Source organism: Oryctolagus cuniculus, chromosome 16, assembly GCF_051225735.1.
Source record: "Oryctolagus cuniculus isolate XC-2025 breed Fujian yellow rabbit chromosome 16, ASM5122573v1, whole genome shotgun sequence".
In the NCBI taxonomy this organism is placed as follows: domain Eukaryota; kingdom Metazoa; phylum Chordata; class Mammalia; order Lagomorpha; family Leporidae; genus Oryctolagus; species Oryctolagus cuniculus.
The window spans coordinates 63,782,556-63,798,505 of record NC_142882.1 but is presented as its reverse complement, the minus strand read 5'-3'; the positions used below and the strand labels follow the sequence as shown (position 1 = coordinate 63,798,505).

Below are 15,950 nucleotides of genomic sequence, written 5' to 3'. Positions count from 1 at the left end.
GTGGTATGGTTGGACTTTGAAATGACTACTGCGTAACTCTAAACCCAGTGTTTTTTTCTCTACATCAGGGAAAGGCAAGCTGCTATAGCAGCCAAATTCAGCACACTGCCTGTATATTGCAAATAAAGTGGTACTGAAATACAGCTACGCCCATTCATTATGTTTTGTCTGTGACTTCTTTTACATGCTGCCACAGCAAAGTGAAAAGCTTGCAACAGATCCCATATGGCTGGCAAAGCCCAAGATATTTACTGACTCTGTTATATGCCCCCTCACTGCCCCCAAAATAAGCTCAGAAAGCTCAAATATTATTTCCTCTCTCCTTCATTTAATACACGTGACACCCCTCAGTGAAATGTCCCGTATGCATGGCCTGATCTCAGTGGTCTACTCCCCAACTCTGGCAAGACTACAAAGTTTCCAAAATATGTCATAATTTTAAAGGCCTATAGGGAGGCGGGAAGGGTGGAGAGGAACCAACAGCCTGCCTCTGAGTTAGTAATTGTCCCTGAGAAGGAAGTCACCAATGTGCAACTCGGATTCCTCATCTCTTTCTGGGCAAGGTTGCTTCCCCACACCCCACCCTTAGACCACAGCCTCGGTGTGATCCCTGTCCCCTGCGTATGAGCACTCAGGGTCTCCTTCCCCCAGACCTCTCCCCAGGCAGAATCCTTCTGATTTTCTGGTCATTTTGAGCCTTCAGTCATTTTGTTTTGTGTAAGCAACATTCCTAGGAATAAAAATGGTCCAGTGGTAAACATTCTTTCCCATGAGTCGTTTTTAAGATTGGCTGTGTTGGCTTCTCTTCATGACCCCATTGATTGGTGGAAAATCGTAATTTTTTTAAGTGCTGACCACCGTCAGTGGCAGTGCCCAGTTCACTGGTTTTCTTTTCCAGAAATCCTCTGCTCAGCAGCAGATCAGCCCCCTCCAGCTCAAAAGGACCTCTGACACCCTGAGACACCATCCCACAGCCCAATATTTTAGTCTCCAAGCTTTGTAAAAGTACACTTAGAAAACCTTGTCAAGAGTCATAGAATTCTGTTAAGGTCTTATTTGCTGTTCAAAACTACAGATGAAAGGTGGGAACCAGAGAGCCTTTGACCTGATTGTGTCAGTCGTTATTTAAATCTGGAAGACACTGTGCTAAGCCCTGTAGACCGTAACACCAATAAGAGTCTCCCAGAGAGCCATTCCCACACGCTGCTGGGCACCACTCCAAGAGTGTCTGATTCAGTGGGTTTGAGATGGGCCCAAGAAGATGGATTTCTAGAAAGTTCTCTGATGGTGCACATGTGATCTAGGAATATCCTGATGTCAGTGTTTTCCTCCTGGGAAGGTAAAGGGACTGACATTGTGGATTGTCTGGAATGCACCATTGAGTGTATCAGGTGCTTCATTTGTAATTACTTTGTTTAGAGTTCACAACAACCCTGTGAATTCCATCCAATACTACCACTTTACAGTGAGCGTCCTAAGGCTCAGAAAGGGAAATTCGGGTGTGCTAAGTGCCCAATGTATAATGTACCATTAAAGGATTTCAGCCATTAGACTATTTACAATGCCATGAATTCTAAATCATTCATACTCCCATGTTACAGATGGTAAAAATTAGTCTGTCAAATGTTGATTATCTTTTTAAAAATATATTTTATTTATTTGAAAGGCAGAGGGACAGAGAGAAGGATAGAAAGAGTGATCCCCCATCTGATTGTTCACTTCCCAAATAGCCACAATGATTAGGGTTGGACCAGGCCAAAGTCAGGAGCCAGTAACTCCATCTGGGTCTCTTATATGGGTGGTAGGGGTCCAAGTACTTGGGCCATCTTCCACTGCTTTCCCAGGCTTATTAGCAGGGAGCTGTATTAGAAGTGGAGCCAATGGCACTCAAACCAACCCTCTGATATTGGATGTTGGCATTGCAGTGATGGCTTAATCCCATGCCACAATGCTGGCCCCATAGATTGAGTATTTTGAGGAAAGTCACAGATACAGTAAATATACAGTCTGTGTTCAAAATCAAAATCGTGTGTGTTGGGCTCTAAAGGGTGATAAGCTTCATTGCCACTGTGCCTGTCCATTTGCTGACAGCTACAAATGTAAACTTCAAAAGCAACGCCTAAGACAGGCACTCCCTACCTTCCTGTCTGCTCTTGCTAGTCCCTCTGCTTAGAATCCTCTGCCACTCTTCTTCACCTAAGTAACTCCCAAGCACACTCCACATCTCAGCAAAGAGTTTGTCTCAGCTTACAGATTTCTCTAATATCCCTTGTTACTTGAGCAGGGATAATAAGCACTTTAGACCTTTCCCAACATGCTTTATATGATTGAATTCCGTCACACACTCCCAAATCCTCTGGTTCTTTATCATAACTACCAAATAAAAGGCCCATAGTTTTCATTCAGCCTTCAGCGCTACCCACCATCTGGCCCAGTTTGCCTTTCAACAGCACCTTGAAGTTCCACCTTATGTTTCCAACTGAATGAGACCACCACACACTCTCCCCCCACTGCAGCAGCGCCCACCTCCTCCCTCTGATTGTTTGCCCCACCCACCCACAAACATATCCTGGGTATCTACTTGTGGCCTTTCCTCAAGCTGCAGCCAAAGTCCAGATGCTACGCACTCAGCCTGCCTGAGGGGTGCTCAGTTAGTGTTGGCCCAATGAACACCTGACCCCTTGCTGCACTATGATGTCACTTCCTCCTTTGGATGAGTGTAAGCTTCTGATTAATTTCCCCAGGCTGGGAGATTAATCAGCGCAAGCCCCTGATGTCTTCCAGTGCTTTGCCCTGAGCAGGTATTTGAAAAAAAAAAAAAAAAAAACTTTTGTTGAATGAATGGGTGAGTGATGCTGGATAAAGATTGTGGGTACAGAAGCAAGATCAGTGAATTCATGAGGAATGCACAGAAACTGAGCTGACCCTGTAATGAAAATGAAATCTAGTACCATGTTTAAATGAACAGCAGTGAAAAGAGAGGCACTGTTAGACTACTTCACTGTCAAGGCTGGCTCCATTCAGGAATCTGCAGTTCTTCTGCCTTTAACCCAGTCTTCTCAGGAGCCCACTATTCCCCATCCAAAGTGTAAATGTATTGTGGGCCTCCCACTTTTTCTGGAACATGTGACATTTCAGAGAACATGTGTACCTGGAAGAGTCTAGAAACACACCATCTTCATGTTCTGGATATATCCTGAAAAATGGATCAGTACTAACAGTGAATTTAAATTCTAAGAGCATGTTTCTCTGATGTCTATGGCAAAACACATGCTCTACTAAAAAGTTCAACACATTGACTTGCTCATGTCTCTGCAGCACCATCTTCTTGTCGAGTTTTTCAAACAAATGGTAAAAGCTTCAGTATTTTCCACAGAGGATAGAGTTAAGGCTGGTGGCTGTAAATGCCTTAATTTAAATTGCGCACATGGAAAGTGAATAGACCATTCATTGTAAACCTGATAGAAGCTACTTTGCACCAAGGAGTATTTGACATGTATAACTTGATTGTCTTCTATTCACTGAAGCTGTTTTGAAGCTGTTTTCCTTGAAATGTAGAGTGAGCATAGAATTTCTCAGGGCCAGTGTTGAACAAGACCGTGAAGTGAAGCAGGTATAGCTGTATAGCTTTGTCTTCAGCTCCACAGACTGTTTTGTGCTTTATATTCACCACTTGCATCTCTTCCCCTGGGACCAGATACCTGCATGGCCTCTCTCCCTTCTCTCTATCAGTCTATTCTTAGGAAAGATCCTGTATTTTCTTCCAACTGAAATATGAGTGATCTGGAGAAATTTAAAGAATGGCTCTACTTATGTATTCTTGCATCTAGCAGGGATCAAAGTCTTAGGCTGGAGGAATGACTCTGTAGTAATCATCTTTAAGAATAAGACATAAGTAGAAGTTGAAGAGTTCTCCATATTCCATATGGAATCATCATTATCTCTGTGCAGAAACACAACCATACACATATAAGTGAAAGCAGTTTTTAAAATGCAATTGCATAAGTAACCTTTTTCGTTTCTATCCAGCTTCCCTCTCATCTTCTACCCCTACCCAGGAACACTCAGCCACTTCTCCTCTTGGACTTCACTCTAGGGGTTTGTTGGGACTCTTTGGTTGCAAGTGACAAGAATCTCATTCACAGCATCTTAAGAAAAAATAAGGTTCACAAAGTCAAATCACCAAATATAAGGGTTGAACTGACTTTATGCTTGAATAAGACAATCATTTTAACACTCTCACATACACATTTCTATCTTCTGTTTGATTCTGCTGGTATTGGTATTTGTCTCACTGACTTCTACTCTCTCCTATATAAATGGACATACTCTGAAAGTTCTCAATTTGAAGGGAAAAAGCATGCTAACTCTACCCCAGGACAAATTGGAGCACTCTGGACAAAGATGCTTGATTGTCAGTTCAGATCATATGACATTGTGTGTAGGCAGATGTGGTATGAAAATTGTCATCTCTATGACAGCTCCTTGAGAAACACCTGAAGTGAGAGAATTGCCTGGCCGACTGAACTTGTTTATTCATCTGATAAAATGAGGAAAAAGGAGATAGCTCTGAAACTCTCTCAGCCTTAACTTGATTCTATTTCAAAATTGCTTCTTCGTTTCTGGAATTCCAATAATTGTATCTTTGTCCCTCTTACCTGTCCTACCACCCACCAGAAGACCAAATGACACTGGGAGACTGTAATGGTCTCCTAGGGCCTGGCTCTGAGGTTCTCTCAGTAAGTAAATGGGCAACCTCTACAGTACCCCTCACAAGATGACAAAGCTTATAGTTCATCCTTAACCTAATGAAACCATGTATGCTGCATGGCATAAGAGGGTCAGTATTTCAAAACTTGTCAAGCATCCCACATGCAGCATTTTGCCTGAGTAAAAACAGAAGCAGATCTGGTGGTAGTCCAGCTGGAAATGTTTCTTTATGCCATTATACTGGTGGCATGAAAGGATACTTATGTAATTATCTATGATTCAGATGTAGTTCAGGTTCAAAGTGGCTAACAGGTGGTGGTGTTCTAGGTTATACATCCATTTCCACACCACTGAACACTCATTCTTCCTCCAAAACCCACAGGAAATGTCATCTTCAATGAAGTGCTTCTCCACTAGCCAACAGAGTCCATTAGTCCATCTTCCCGATCAACTGCACACTCTGTTGTAATGATCTTTGCTATGTCCACCTCTTAGTAGTCCATTAGTTCCTAGAAGGTGTGAATTATACCTCATTCATTTTCTTCAGCATCAGGTCTGTGTGGTAGCCATCATCCCGGGCTACTTGGTGTCTTGGAACTTAACTAGATGTGTGTGATCTTGGGCAAGTCATCAATCCTTCTTCGGTCTCCGTTTCTTTATCTAGATAAAATAATGGTAAAAGCACTTATTGTATCAGGAAAGGATTGAATTAGGTGATGAACAGCCAAGTGCCTGGCACAGAGTCAACATATAGCAGAGGCGCAAAGCCATTTTGTCTTATTTTTAGTTCCCAAATGACACTAAAAATAGTGAGACAGATTAAAGAGGAGAGTGTTTACAGTTTTGGGGTCAAAACAGCTCAGCCATGCACCAACTGACTGTTTGTTAGTGAGTTTGATGTTTCAGAGTTTGTTTCTTAATATGTAAAGTGACAATGATAGTGACACCTACCATGTATATTTGAGTGGACAAAGAAAAAAAAGTTATATAGAGGGTGCCTAGCTTAGCATCAAGCACCTAGTAGACACCTTATAAATGATAATCCATATTGTTCTCATCTGTAATGGATAATGCAAAAAGCAACAGCAAGATTACAAGTCCCTCTGTGTGTTCTCTGGCCTTTTTTGCTTTATGTATTCTGATGAAAATGAATCCATATTAACAGAAGCAATGTTTAATTGCCTCCTCATGGGCTAGACCTGTCCTAAGGCAGCAAATTATCATATTCTTCCTTTTTTCTTGAAGCTTCCAATGGGATATGTCTGTTCTAATTTAATAAACCTGCTTTTCTAGTGCCTGATTCAAAGAGGCAATACCACATGCACATTTCCAAATGCATAATTTGTATGAACACTCAGGCCCTTAACTGCATGGGAAAGCAATGTGGGAGGGGCAGGTGTGGGTATCAGTTCCCTTTCATTTGAGTGGGTGCCGACCAAACTTCCGCAGTTAATTGTGTCTCAGAAATTTTCTCCTGGAAGAAATAATTAACATGCAGGCTTCTAGCTGTTGCCTGGCCTTTGTTTGTTCCTGGTTCTTGGGTTTGTATTGTTTACAATGTCATTTCAGCAACCATCACATAATATATGGGGCACTTGGAGCACTCCTCCCACTCCAAGCCACCTTGCCTCTCCCTACCTCCCATTCCAAGCTAGTTGCTCCATTTCCTTCCTCGTGGTTTCAGCAGCACCCAAGAAGATGGACGATGTCTATAATGCAAGCTCACTCTTAGAAAAACACATTCAAGGTTTGGGCTGAGAGTATATGCAGAGGGTGCCAGGGAAGCAGGGAGCCGTTCACTCAGGAAGACTTCTGAATAGACATGGTGAGCTGCCGGGAAAATGATGGTCTTCCCTTCATCTGCAGGTAATGCAGGTGGTGAAAGAGCAGGTTATGAGAGCACTTACAACCAAGCCTAGCTCCCTGGACCAGTTCAAGAGCAAACTACAGAACCTGAGCTACACGGAGATCCTGAAAATCCGCCAGTCTGAGAGGATGAACCAGGAGGATTTCCAGTCTCGCCCGATTTTGTAAGTTACCCACTTCTGACCTCCCCAAAGGCTCAGAGCCGCCATTTCTAGAGGGAATGCCTAGCAACTGGCAGGGTTGTGTTGCAAGCTCATTAGGCAAGGCCAGCAGAAGATGTTCCAGAAGATCCCAATTAAGTTAGGGCAGCTTCGGCAGCTCCTTCAGGAAGGGCTGGGCTGGGTGGACAGGGTGGAAGGTGGAGTCAGGTGCTGGCAGGATGACTCTTAAGTCAGGAAGCAGCCCAGTGAGCAACAACCCTCTAGGGATTTGTGACTTTTCCAACACTGGGAACACTTTTGCCTGTGAAATTATATTCTACGTGGGTACCCTTTGCGTGAAAAGAAGCCCTGACCCAGCCAGAGTGAGGCCCACAGATAATAATTCCAGCAATAGAATCCCAGAATGGCAAGAGGCTGAGCGTGGGAGAGAAAGCTTGACAGGGAGGGACCCTCTCCAGTCCTTGGCCCTGGTGGCATCAGAGCACCTCGTCTCACCTTTATGGCTACAGTGAGGAGGCAGCAGGCCCCCTTTTTGCAAGACTTTACATAAAATGCCACTTGCAACCTCTGCACGGTTTCAGGACCTCTTTAAAATGTTCCAAAGCTCCAACATGGAGAGCTGTTTCACTCGCTTCATCTTTTCTTGATGGTCATGTCCCCTTGTCCGTTTTTTAGCAGCTAGATCATTTTTGTCACCCTTATATTTTTATAGAGAAGGAAACAGGAAAAGGAGAAGAATAGGAAAAGTGTTTGTCATTTATTATCATTCTTTTTCTGAACTTTTGTGTGAAGCTAACTGGTGGCACAGCTGTGATGCTGGAGTCCCCTTTCCACGTGCCCCTCCCTGTACTCTCTGTGTTTCAGGTTCTTTCTTTTTAATCCCCTCCTTGCTTCTTACTCTCATATACTTGGAATTTTTACTGCCTGGCAGTTAGCAAAGCACCCCTCGTGCTGTTTGGTCCCCTCATGTCCCTATGAGATAAGACACCTTTTAGCCCCAAAGACAAGGATACAGTCTGGACAGGTGATGACCTTGCTAACAAGTGGTGGAGCCAGAATTTGAACTCAGGTCTGCTGATCCTTGGGCTAATCTTTGGCAGGCCCACCAGAGGTCCTTTGCTGTCTCAAGGCATGAAGTGAGGTTAAAAAAAAAAGTGCACAGATCAGAAAAGACAATAGCCAAGCTTGTAGCATCTACTGTTTTTTTTAAACATTGTATTTTGCAATTTTCTATCAGCATGTAATACTTGCACATGTTCATGGGGTACAGTGTCATATTTCAACATGTGTATGATGTGAAGTGATCAAATCAAGCACCCACCCTTTCCATTTTCTTTATGTTTGTAGCTTACCCAGCTCCTCTCTTCCTGTTCTTTATACAAAATATGATACGTTATTGTGAGCCATACTCACTCTCTTACAGTGCCATGGAGCACTAGAACACATTACTTCTGTCTGACTGGATATTTGCTTTTAAATCTTAAGAAGCGCCGTCAGAACTGCAGGCGTTAGCTGGCACGTTCTTAGTCAGCAGGGGGAGGAAAGTGCTTCCTAGGGGCTTTGGCTTACATCCTTCTGAAGCCCGAGTTACACCTGCATGGAGAATCAGCCAGCCTTATGAGAAGCCCTGCTGGGATTTTGCATTGGTCCTTAGCCAGAAGACAGCAATAGCCAGAAATACTGTGCAGAAAGCATTCTGGATAAGTGACTGGCTCCTTGGAGATGTAGTTTCTTACCTGCAAGGAGGAACGGTGGCACCTCGCCCCACCCCAGGGCCTGCAGAACTGATATGCTGGGTTTCACTGTGTGTTTTGTGGCAAATGTATCAACATGACAATACTTCATTTGCCTTTGACATCAGTTCTTAAAACTAGAGAGCAATTTGACCAGTCACTTCCGTTAAGGCCCAGTGATGCTAAATGAGTGTTTGACCAAGATTTTGTTCCACGTAAGAGCATCAGCTGCGTGACCAGAGTGAACGCTCTGCTCCTGTTTGTGTCTTCACTTCCCACGATGATGTTCTGAAATCTCTTTGCAAGAAATCTCCTCTATGGCAGGAAGCTCTTGTCTTTACATTTCCTATGTGAGTGAAGAAGAAGCAAGGCAGATAGAAAGGAGATCTCCCGATGGCTGTAGCTTGTATGTCAGCCTTCAGCCATGAGTCTGAGAAGCAGCACAGCCCCACTGCAGTTCTTAGAGCAAGGAGTGGCAGTATAGTCATAGGGAGTTGTCCTTTCTCTCTGTCTCTCTCACTGTCTATAACTCTACCTGTCAAATAAATTTTAAAAAATAATAAATGAAGTAAAATAAAATAAAAAGGGGTCGGTGCCATGGCTCACTTGGTTAATCCTCCGCCTGCAGCACCGGCATCCCATATGGGCGCCGGGTTCTTGTCCTGGTTGCTCCTCTTCCAGTCCAGCTCTCTCCTGTGGCCCAAGAGGGCAGTGGAGGATGGCCCAGGTGCTTGGGCACCTGCACCTGCATGGGAGACCAGGAAGAAGCACCTGGATCCTGGATTTGCATCGGCGCAGCGCCAGCTGTAGTAGCCATTTGGGGAGTGAACCAACAGAAGGAAGACCTTTCTCTTTGTCTCTCTCTCTCTCTCTCTCACTGTCTATAACTCTACCTATCAAATAAATTAAAAAAATAAAAATAGTCATAGGGAGTTGTTGGAAGCTGCAGAATTTTTCTTAAGATTGATTGATTGATGATTGATTTGAAAGGCATAGATAGAGAGAAAAGGATAAGCAGAGAGAGAATGAGATCCTCCATCCACTGATTCACTTCCCCAAATGAGTGCAACAACCAGGGCTGGGCCAGGCCGAAGACATGAGCCAGGAACTTCATCCAAGTCTCCCACGTGGGTGCAGGGGCCCAAACAGTTGGGCCATCTTCCATTGCTTCTCCAGGAGCATCAGCATGGAGCTGGATCAGAAGTGGAGCAGCCAGGAAATGAACCAGTGCCCATATGAGATGCAGGCATCACAGATGGCAGCTTGACCCTCTATGTCACAATGCCGGTCCTTCTATAGAATTTAAGCATGAAAGCCAGGGACCAGCTTGGTCATTATCCCTGCCCCTGAGCCAGGCAAGCAAGAACTGGGATAGGATTTATCTGTTAGAGTGATCTTTTTCCACAGTGATCTCTTCTACCTATTTTAGTAGTCTGTGAGATCTGAAAGCACTGTGGTGTTGGATGAAGTATAAACGCTGCCAAAATGTCTCAAGATAGGTCCAAGTCACCTGAGAGAAAGGGATGGGCCAGGTGTGCTTGTTTTCATTCATACAGTTAACATGTTTTGAGCCATTCCTATATGCCAGGCCCTGACCAACGTGCTAGAAGCAGGCAGAGGCCCAGAGACACTTGGTTCTCTGCTATCCCAGGCTTCAAAAGCCGAGGTGAGATGGGAAGGTTATCACAGACTGTCCAGCGTTTAGTTTAGTTACGTGAAGTGCAGGTGGGTTGTTGTGAGAGCTTACAGGAGATGCATCTAACCCGAGCATGGGTGTTAGGATTTTGAAATTCTCTAGCTAGAAAGCACCTTGCAGGAGTTCTGCTCAAGCCTTTCCTCTTTAAGACAGGAATAGCAATTTCACTAGGACTTGACCCTGGCCGTGGGGATATAGCTCTTGCCTCTGGGCCCCCATGGCACTCTCTGTGCCACACACATCACAGTGGCAAAACCTCAGTTCTACGTGGCCCCTCGAGCATCTGGACCACTTTTTTAATAAAATGATTGTGTCTCTTAAGAAAAAATGTAAGCTCCAGGTGAATGATTTTGGGGGGATATATATTCAGTGAGTTGAAGAAGCAGCTCTGTTTTATCTCCTTACTCTTGATTAATTATTTCAAAGAGAAGGTATTTGTTACTTCCCACTTAATGTGACTTAACAGGGAAGATAAGTCCATACACACAATTAATATGAGTTAATGGATATAAAAAGCTTGACTGGTCGAAAAGTAGGTCATTTATCCCATGTTGGAAGGGAAGGGGGAATGCAAGGACAAACTCCAGTGAGGCAGAGAAGTAAAATGGATTGAAACCTGGACCCAGGAAGCTAACAGAACTGGGATCAGATTCCAGCACTACTATGTACAAATGTGCCTCCTGAGGCAAATTGTATGTCCCATTCTCAGCCTGTTCTTATATCTAAAATGAAGATGATGAAGTATCTGAACATGTTTGCAAATTCTTACAAGGAGTTCACAAAGCAGTGACCACATGCCTAGCTCATTCTAACCACCCAAAGAAGCGGTCACTCTTATTACTAACCAAAGTATAATGTGGCGAGCTGTGACACTGTTTATGTGTCAAAGGTCAAATTGATACTGTCATTGTTTTTGTATGTGCTTCAACTTGTCTTAGTACCATAAAACAGAAAGAAAAGATAAAAACAAACAGAATCATAATCAAAGCTAATACCTACTCTGCTAATTGATACCCCCACTGAAAATCAGCCACATGCTTTGCTGAAAGCCTTATTGTAATCAATACCAGTAGGACCATCTGGGCACTTGTACAACATTTAGTGTTCAAAGATTTGGTAAAGGCAAGTCATGTGTTGCTGAATGACAACATAAAGTTTTGAGAAATTCATCATCTGGTGATTTCATCATTGTATTACCATCATACAATGTACTTACACAAATGAAGACAATATAATCTTATGGGGCTACCACTGTATCTGTAGTGCATTGTTGACTGAAACATCATTATGAGACACAGCACTGTGTTTGTTGAGTGCCTACTACATACTACATACATACACTGTTCTGTATGTCGGTGATTCAGTACTGAACTCAACAGACTAAATCCTCTTCCCTGTGCTGAAAATATTCTAGTGAGGGGAGACAGACAATACACATAATAAAAAGATACCATGTTAAGGGGGGATACATGCACTGGAGAGGGAGTGGGTTAAGGTAAATGACAAATTCACAGTTTCAAATACAATCCTCAGAGTAGATCTCTCTAATCTGGTGATGAGATTTAACTAAAGATGTGTAAGGGAGTAAGGGAGGAGATCATGTGAGTATTTGAGAGAAGGGTATCCCAGACAGAGTGCAAAGGCCCTGAGGTTGCAGCACATCTGAATAATAAATAAATAATAATATAATAATAAATAATAATAAATAAATAAATGAATAATAAAGAGGCCAGTGTGGCTGCAGCTGAATTAGTGAAAGGGAAAAACAACAGGAAGTAAGAACAGAAACGTAGTCAGGAACATGATTATGTAGGGCCTTTTTGGGAGCCTTTGGAGGGTTTTGAGCAAAGGGCTGACATGATTTGCTGAATTTGGAATGGACTCTATGGAGGCAAGTTTGGAAGGGGGGAGAGCAGTTAGGAAGCTGTGTCAATAATCTAAGCAACAGGTGATGAGAATTGATTAGTCTGTGCTATAGATTAGACATATTTTGAAGGTAAGATACAGTGGTATTTCTGTATTGATTAGAAATGAAATGTAAGAGAGATGTCAAAGATAAGCACAATGTTTTGGGTCTGAACAACAAGAGGGTGAGGAGTTCAGATTTAGATACTTCAAGCTTAGAGACATCTAAGCAGGCAGTCAGACAAATATGAGTTTGGGCTCAGCAGAGAAATCTAGGTTAGAATATAAATTTGGGAATTGTCAACATAAGGTTGATATTTGAAGCCATCAGTCTACAACATAAGGGACAAAAGAGGCACAAAAACAAAGCCCTGAGGCCTCTAGTGTTGAGAGAGAAATAGATCAGTGTTCATGAAACCGATGTCCCCACTCAATCCAAAGTCTCCCGTGGTCCTTTCTCAATCAAGAGTTAGCAAACTATGGCTCTTGCACCAAATCTGACCCATTGCCTGTTTTGGAAATAATGTTTTATTAAACTAGAGCCAGTTCATTTGTGTACATACTGTGGACATAATGTGGACCATGGCAGAGCTGAGTAGCTGAGACAGACACAGATCATAGAACTCACAAAACCTAGGACGCTTATTACCTGGCCCTTTACAGCAGTTTGCTGACCTGTGTGTTCTGGGTTGGCTGCGTAGGGCAAACTCCAAGTTGAACATGAACTCTCACCACTCTAATAATGGTGCTGCCTTCTCTGTATGGTAGCAGCCTCCTTGGACCTGGACTTGGACTTGTTGTCCAGTGACAGACTTTGAATTGCTCCTCACACACTCTTCTAGCCTCCTCCTTTGATCTTCTTCCTCTTCTTCTTCTTTTTTTATTTACAATACCTTTGGATAGAGTGCGAAGGATATTTATCTTAGGGAAGCCAATATACCCATTACCTGGTGTTACCTTAAGTTGAGATTTTCAGACCCATTTTCAGCTCATGGTGTTACTATCTGAATTGCCCCAGAGGTCAGATCTGAGCTGCGGAAACATCATAGGGGTTACTTCTGTTTTCTTAACATGTGTGAACTTCACCATTATGGAGTCCATTCGCAAGGAAATAAGAAATTGCTTAGAAAAAAAAAATCTGTTTCCCTCATTGCCTGATCATATTTTGGAATCCTTTGGTGCTCATTTAAAAAAAAAAAAAAAGTAACTCCTTAGTAGCAGATTGACTTATTTTTTTTAAATATTTTATTTATTTATTTATTTATTTGAGAGGTAGAGTTACAGACAGTGAGAGGGAGAGAAAGAGAGAAAGGTCTTCTGGCCATTGATTCACTCCCCAAATGGCCGCAATGGCCAGAGCTGCACCGATCTGAAGCTAGGAGCCAGGTGCCCCTTCCTGGTCTCCCAGTGGGTGCAGGGACCCAAGCACTTGGACCATCCTCCACTGCCCTCCTGGGCGACAGCAGAGAGCTGGATGGGAAGAGGAGCAGCCGGGACTAGAACCGGCACCCATATGGGATGCTGGTGCCACAGGTAGAGGATTAACCTACTGTGCCATGGTGCCGGCCCCCAGATTGACTTCTGGTAGCCCCAGAGGGTGGCTCCATATGTTGCAATGAGGGCATACGTGTCTTAGACTAGAATGTCATATCATAAAATTACAGTTGCTCAGAAGTCCCTCCTGTTGGTCTTCATCTCAGTGTCTTGCTCTCCAAACAACTCAGACAGAGCCCAGCAAAAATATTACTTAACAGCACATCCTATAACCTAAGAATGGTGGGATTCTAAAACCCCCTCTCCTGTGTCTGCTCCCTCCTGTGGTGCTGTCCCTTCCTTCTCTGCCCAGTTGCCTGGACGTGGAAGTCGGGAGCAGTGATTTAGTCCATGTACGACTGCCAGGCACTCCCCTGCCCTCTCGATCCAGTGCAGCATTCATCAAAGCTGCAGTTTACTGAGTCCATTTTACAAGAGCTGAATGCTGATAATAAGTAGTTTTAGTGATCTGAAAGCCTGAGATCAGAGACTGAGAGATTTGGGCAGGGAAGGCTTTGCAAATGCAAAAAGCTCTACTAATAGAGTGGAATTCCCATATTATGACTTACAAATGTTCAATTGGGGAACATTATTGAGTACCAAAACCATTTAAGCCCCACCCCTGAAATGTATTTTTTAAAGATTTATTTATTTATTTGAAAGTCAGAGTTACACACAGAGAGAAGGAGAGGCAGAGAGAGAGAGAGAGAAAGAGAGAGGTCTTCCATCTGGGTTCATTCCTCAATTGGCTACAATGGCTGGAGCTGCACCAATCCAAAGCCAGGAGCCAGGAGCCTCTTATGGGTCTCCCATGCAGGTGCAGGGTCCCAAGGACTTGGGCCATCTTGCAAAATTGCTTTCCCAGGCTGTAGCAGAGAGCTGGATCAGAAGTGGAGCAGCAGGGACTCGAACTGGCGCCCATATGGGATGCTGGCACTGCAGATGGTGGCTTTACTCACTACACCACAATGTCACCCTCCTCAGCCCCGAAATGTTTAAGTAGGACTGTAGGACTAGACTACACTTAGATGCTGGGTCCTTTATGTATTTTTTTTCCTCTTTTCTGACATGTAAACAGAGGCAGCTTGCTAAAGGAAGTCCTGAATCTATACCCTATGCTACACTAAACTCCATGACCTGTCCCTATCTGTAAAGTGGGAATGATACTTTGGTGTGGAGAGAAATGGGTGTTAAATGAGCTAAAATTACATAGAGCACTGCCTGGCTCATGACAGGAGCTTACCAATTGTTAGTGCCTCCTCTACCTGAATGGGGCACTGTGTGAGAACAGATTGCTTACAGTTTGGTGTCAGGATAAGTCCAGAATTAAAGCTGAAGTTGATGAATATTGAGCCCTGGCTACAGCATAATGGGGCATATGGAGTGTTTGGCCCTAAGAAAAGAGAGAATATGACCAAAGGAAATGCAGGAAGACCTTGTTTGCTACCCAGTGCTTAACAGGGACTTGGACTCATGCTATCTTCTTTGGGAGTCACTGGAGCTTCCAGGAAACATTCTTATCCCTGTCTTAGAGATGAAGAAACTGAAACTTGAAACACTAGTCGTGGGCAGAGCCTAGACTGAAATGTAGTCTTCCAAGTTCTAGGTGAATGTTCCAGGCACACTGGCAACAGTGCTCTGAGGGGTGGGCTCTAAGTCTCATGTCCAGCTTCAACTAGAACATCTCTGGCTTTATTTGACTCAAATGCTAGAATGCTACATAAAATTTCCCATGATAAAAATCTCTGCTCTAAGGGAAAGAAAGATCTTTAAGCCATTGCACTCTGTTGTGGTATCTTTGCTGCATAATGCAGCTGAAACTAAATTACATCATATTAGCCTCGAACAAGATGCAAATGATCTTTAATTTCTCTCTTTATTATCTCAACCTCTGTGGGATGCAATCTGGTCAGTGTTGCTGCCCCTACATGTGAGTGATACAATCCAAAGTAAAAAGCAGTCCTATGGTTTGCCCAATATTCCTGTTCGGTCAGACCCCAAGTCAAGTATAATCTAGGATTTACCTGCTATGCAGGGGGAAAATGGGCAGGGCTTTATTGTCTTGGCAGAGCTGGGTGAATTTTTGTGTAAGTTTACAAGCTTTTATAAAGTAAGAGATGAAATTTTTCAGAACACTTTGTTCTAGAAATACACTACTGCAGTGGCTGGTGCTTTGGCAGATATTCTGTGTCAGAGAGTATATATATAGTGTTAGTGTAACAGGTGACCCTGGCCAAGGACACTTAAACAAAGAGGTACAGCACCAGTGTTGGTGGGATGTTCATGAAAAGATGCAGCTCACCTTCTCCTGTTCCATCTGCCCATGATGCCTCCCCAACCACTGTT

The 15,950-nt window shown here is 43.5% G+C and overlaps 1 protein-coding gene across 15 annotated transcripts in view; it reads left to right on the top strand.

Annotated features, from left to right (window-relative positions):
* The window catches only part of ELMO1 (engulfment and cell motility 1), a 574,098-nt gene that overhangs the window by 519,756 nt on the left and 38,392 nt on the right, over nucleotides 1–15,950 (top strand). For all 15 annotated transcript variants that reach the window (XM_070059729.2, XM_089316113.1, XM_002713762.6 and 12 more), the window contains one exon: nucleotides 6,577–6,740. In XM_070059729.2, coding sequence (XP_069915830.1) covers nucleotides 6,577–6,740 — 164 coding nt within the window. The remainder of the gene's footprint in view (nucleotides 1–6,576; nucleotides 6,741–15,950) is intronic.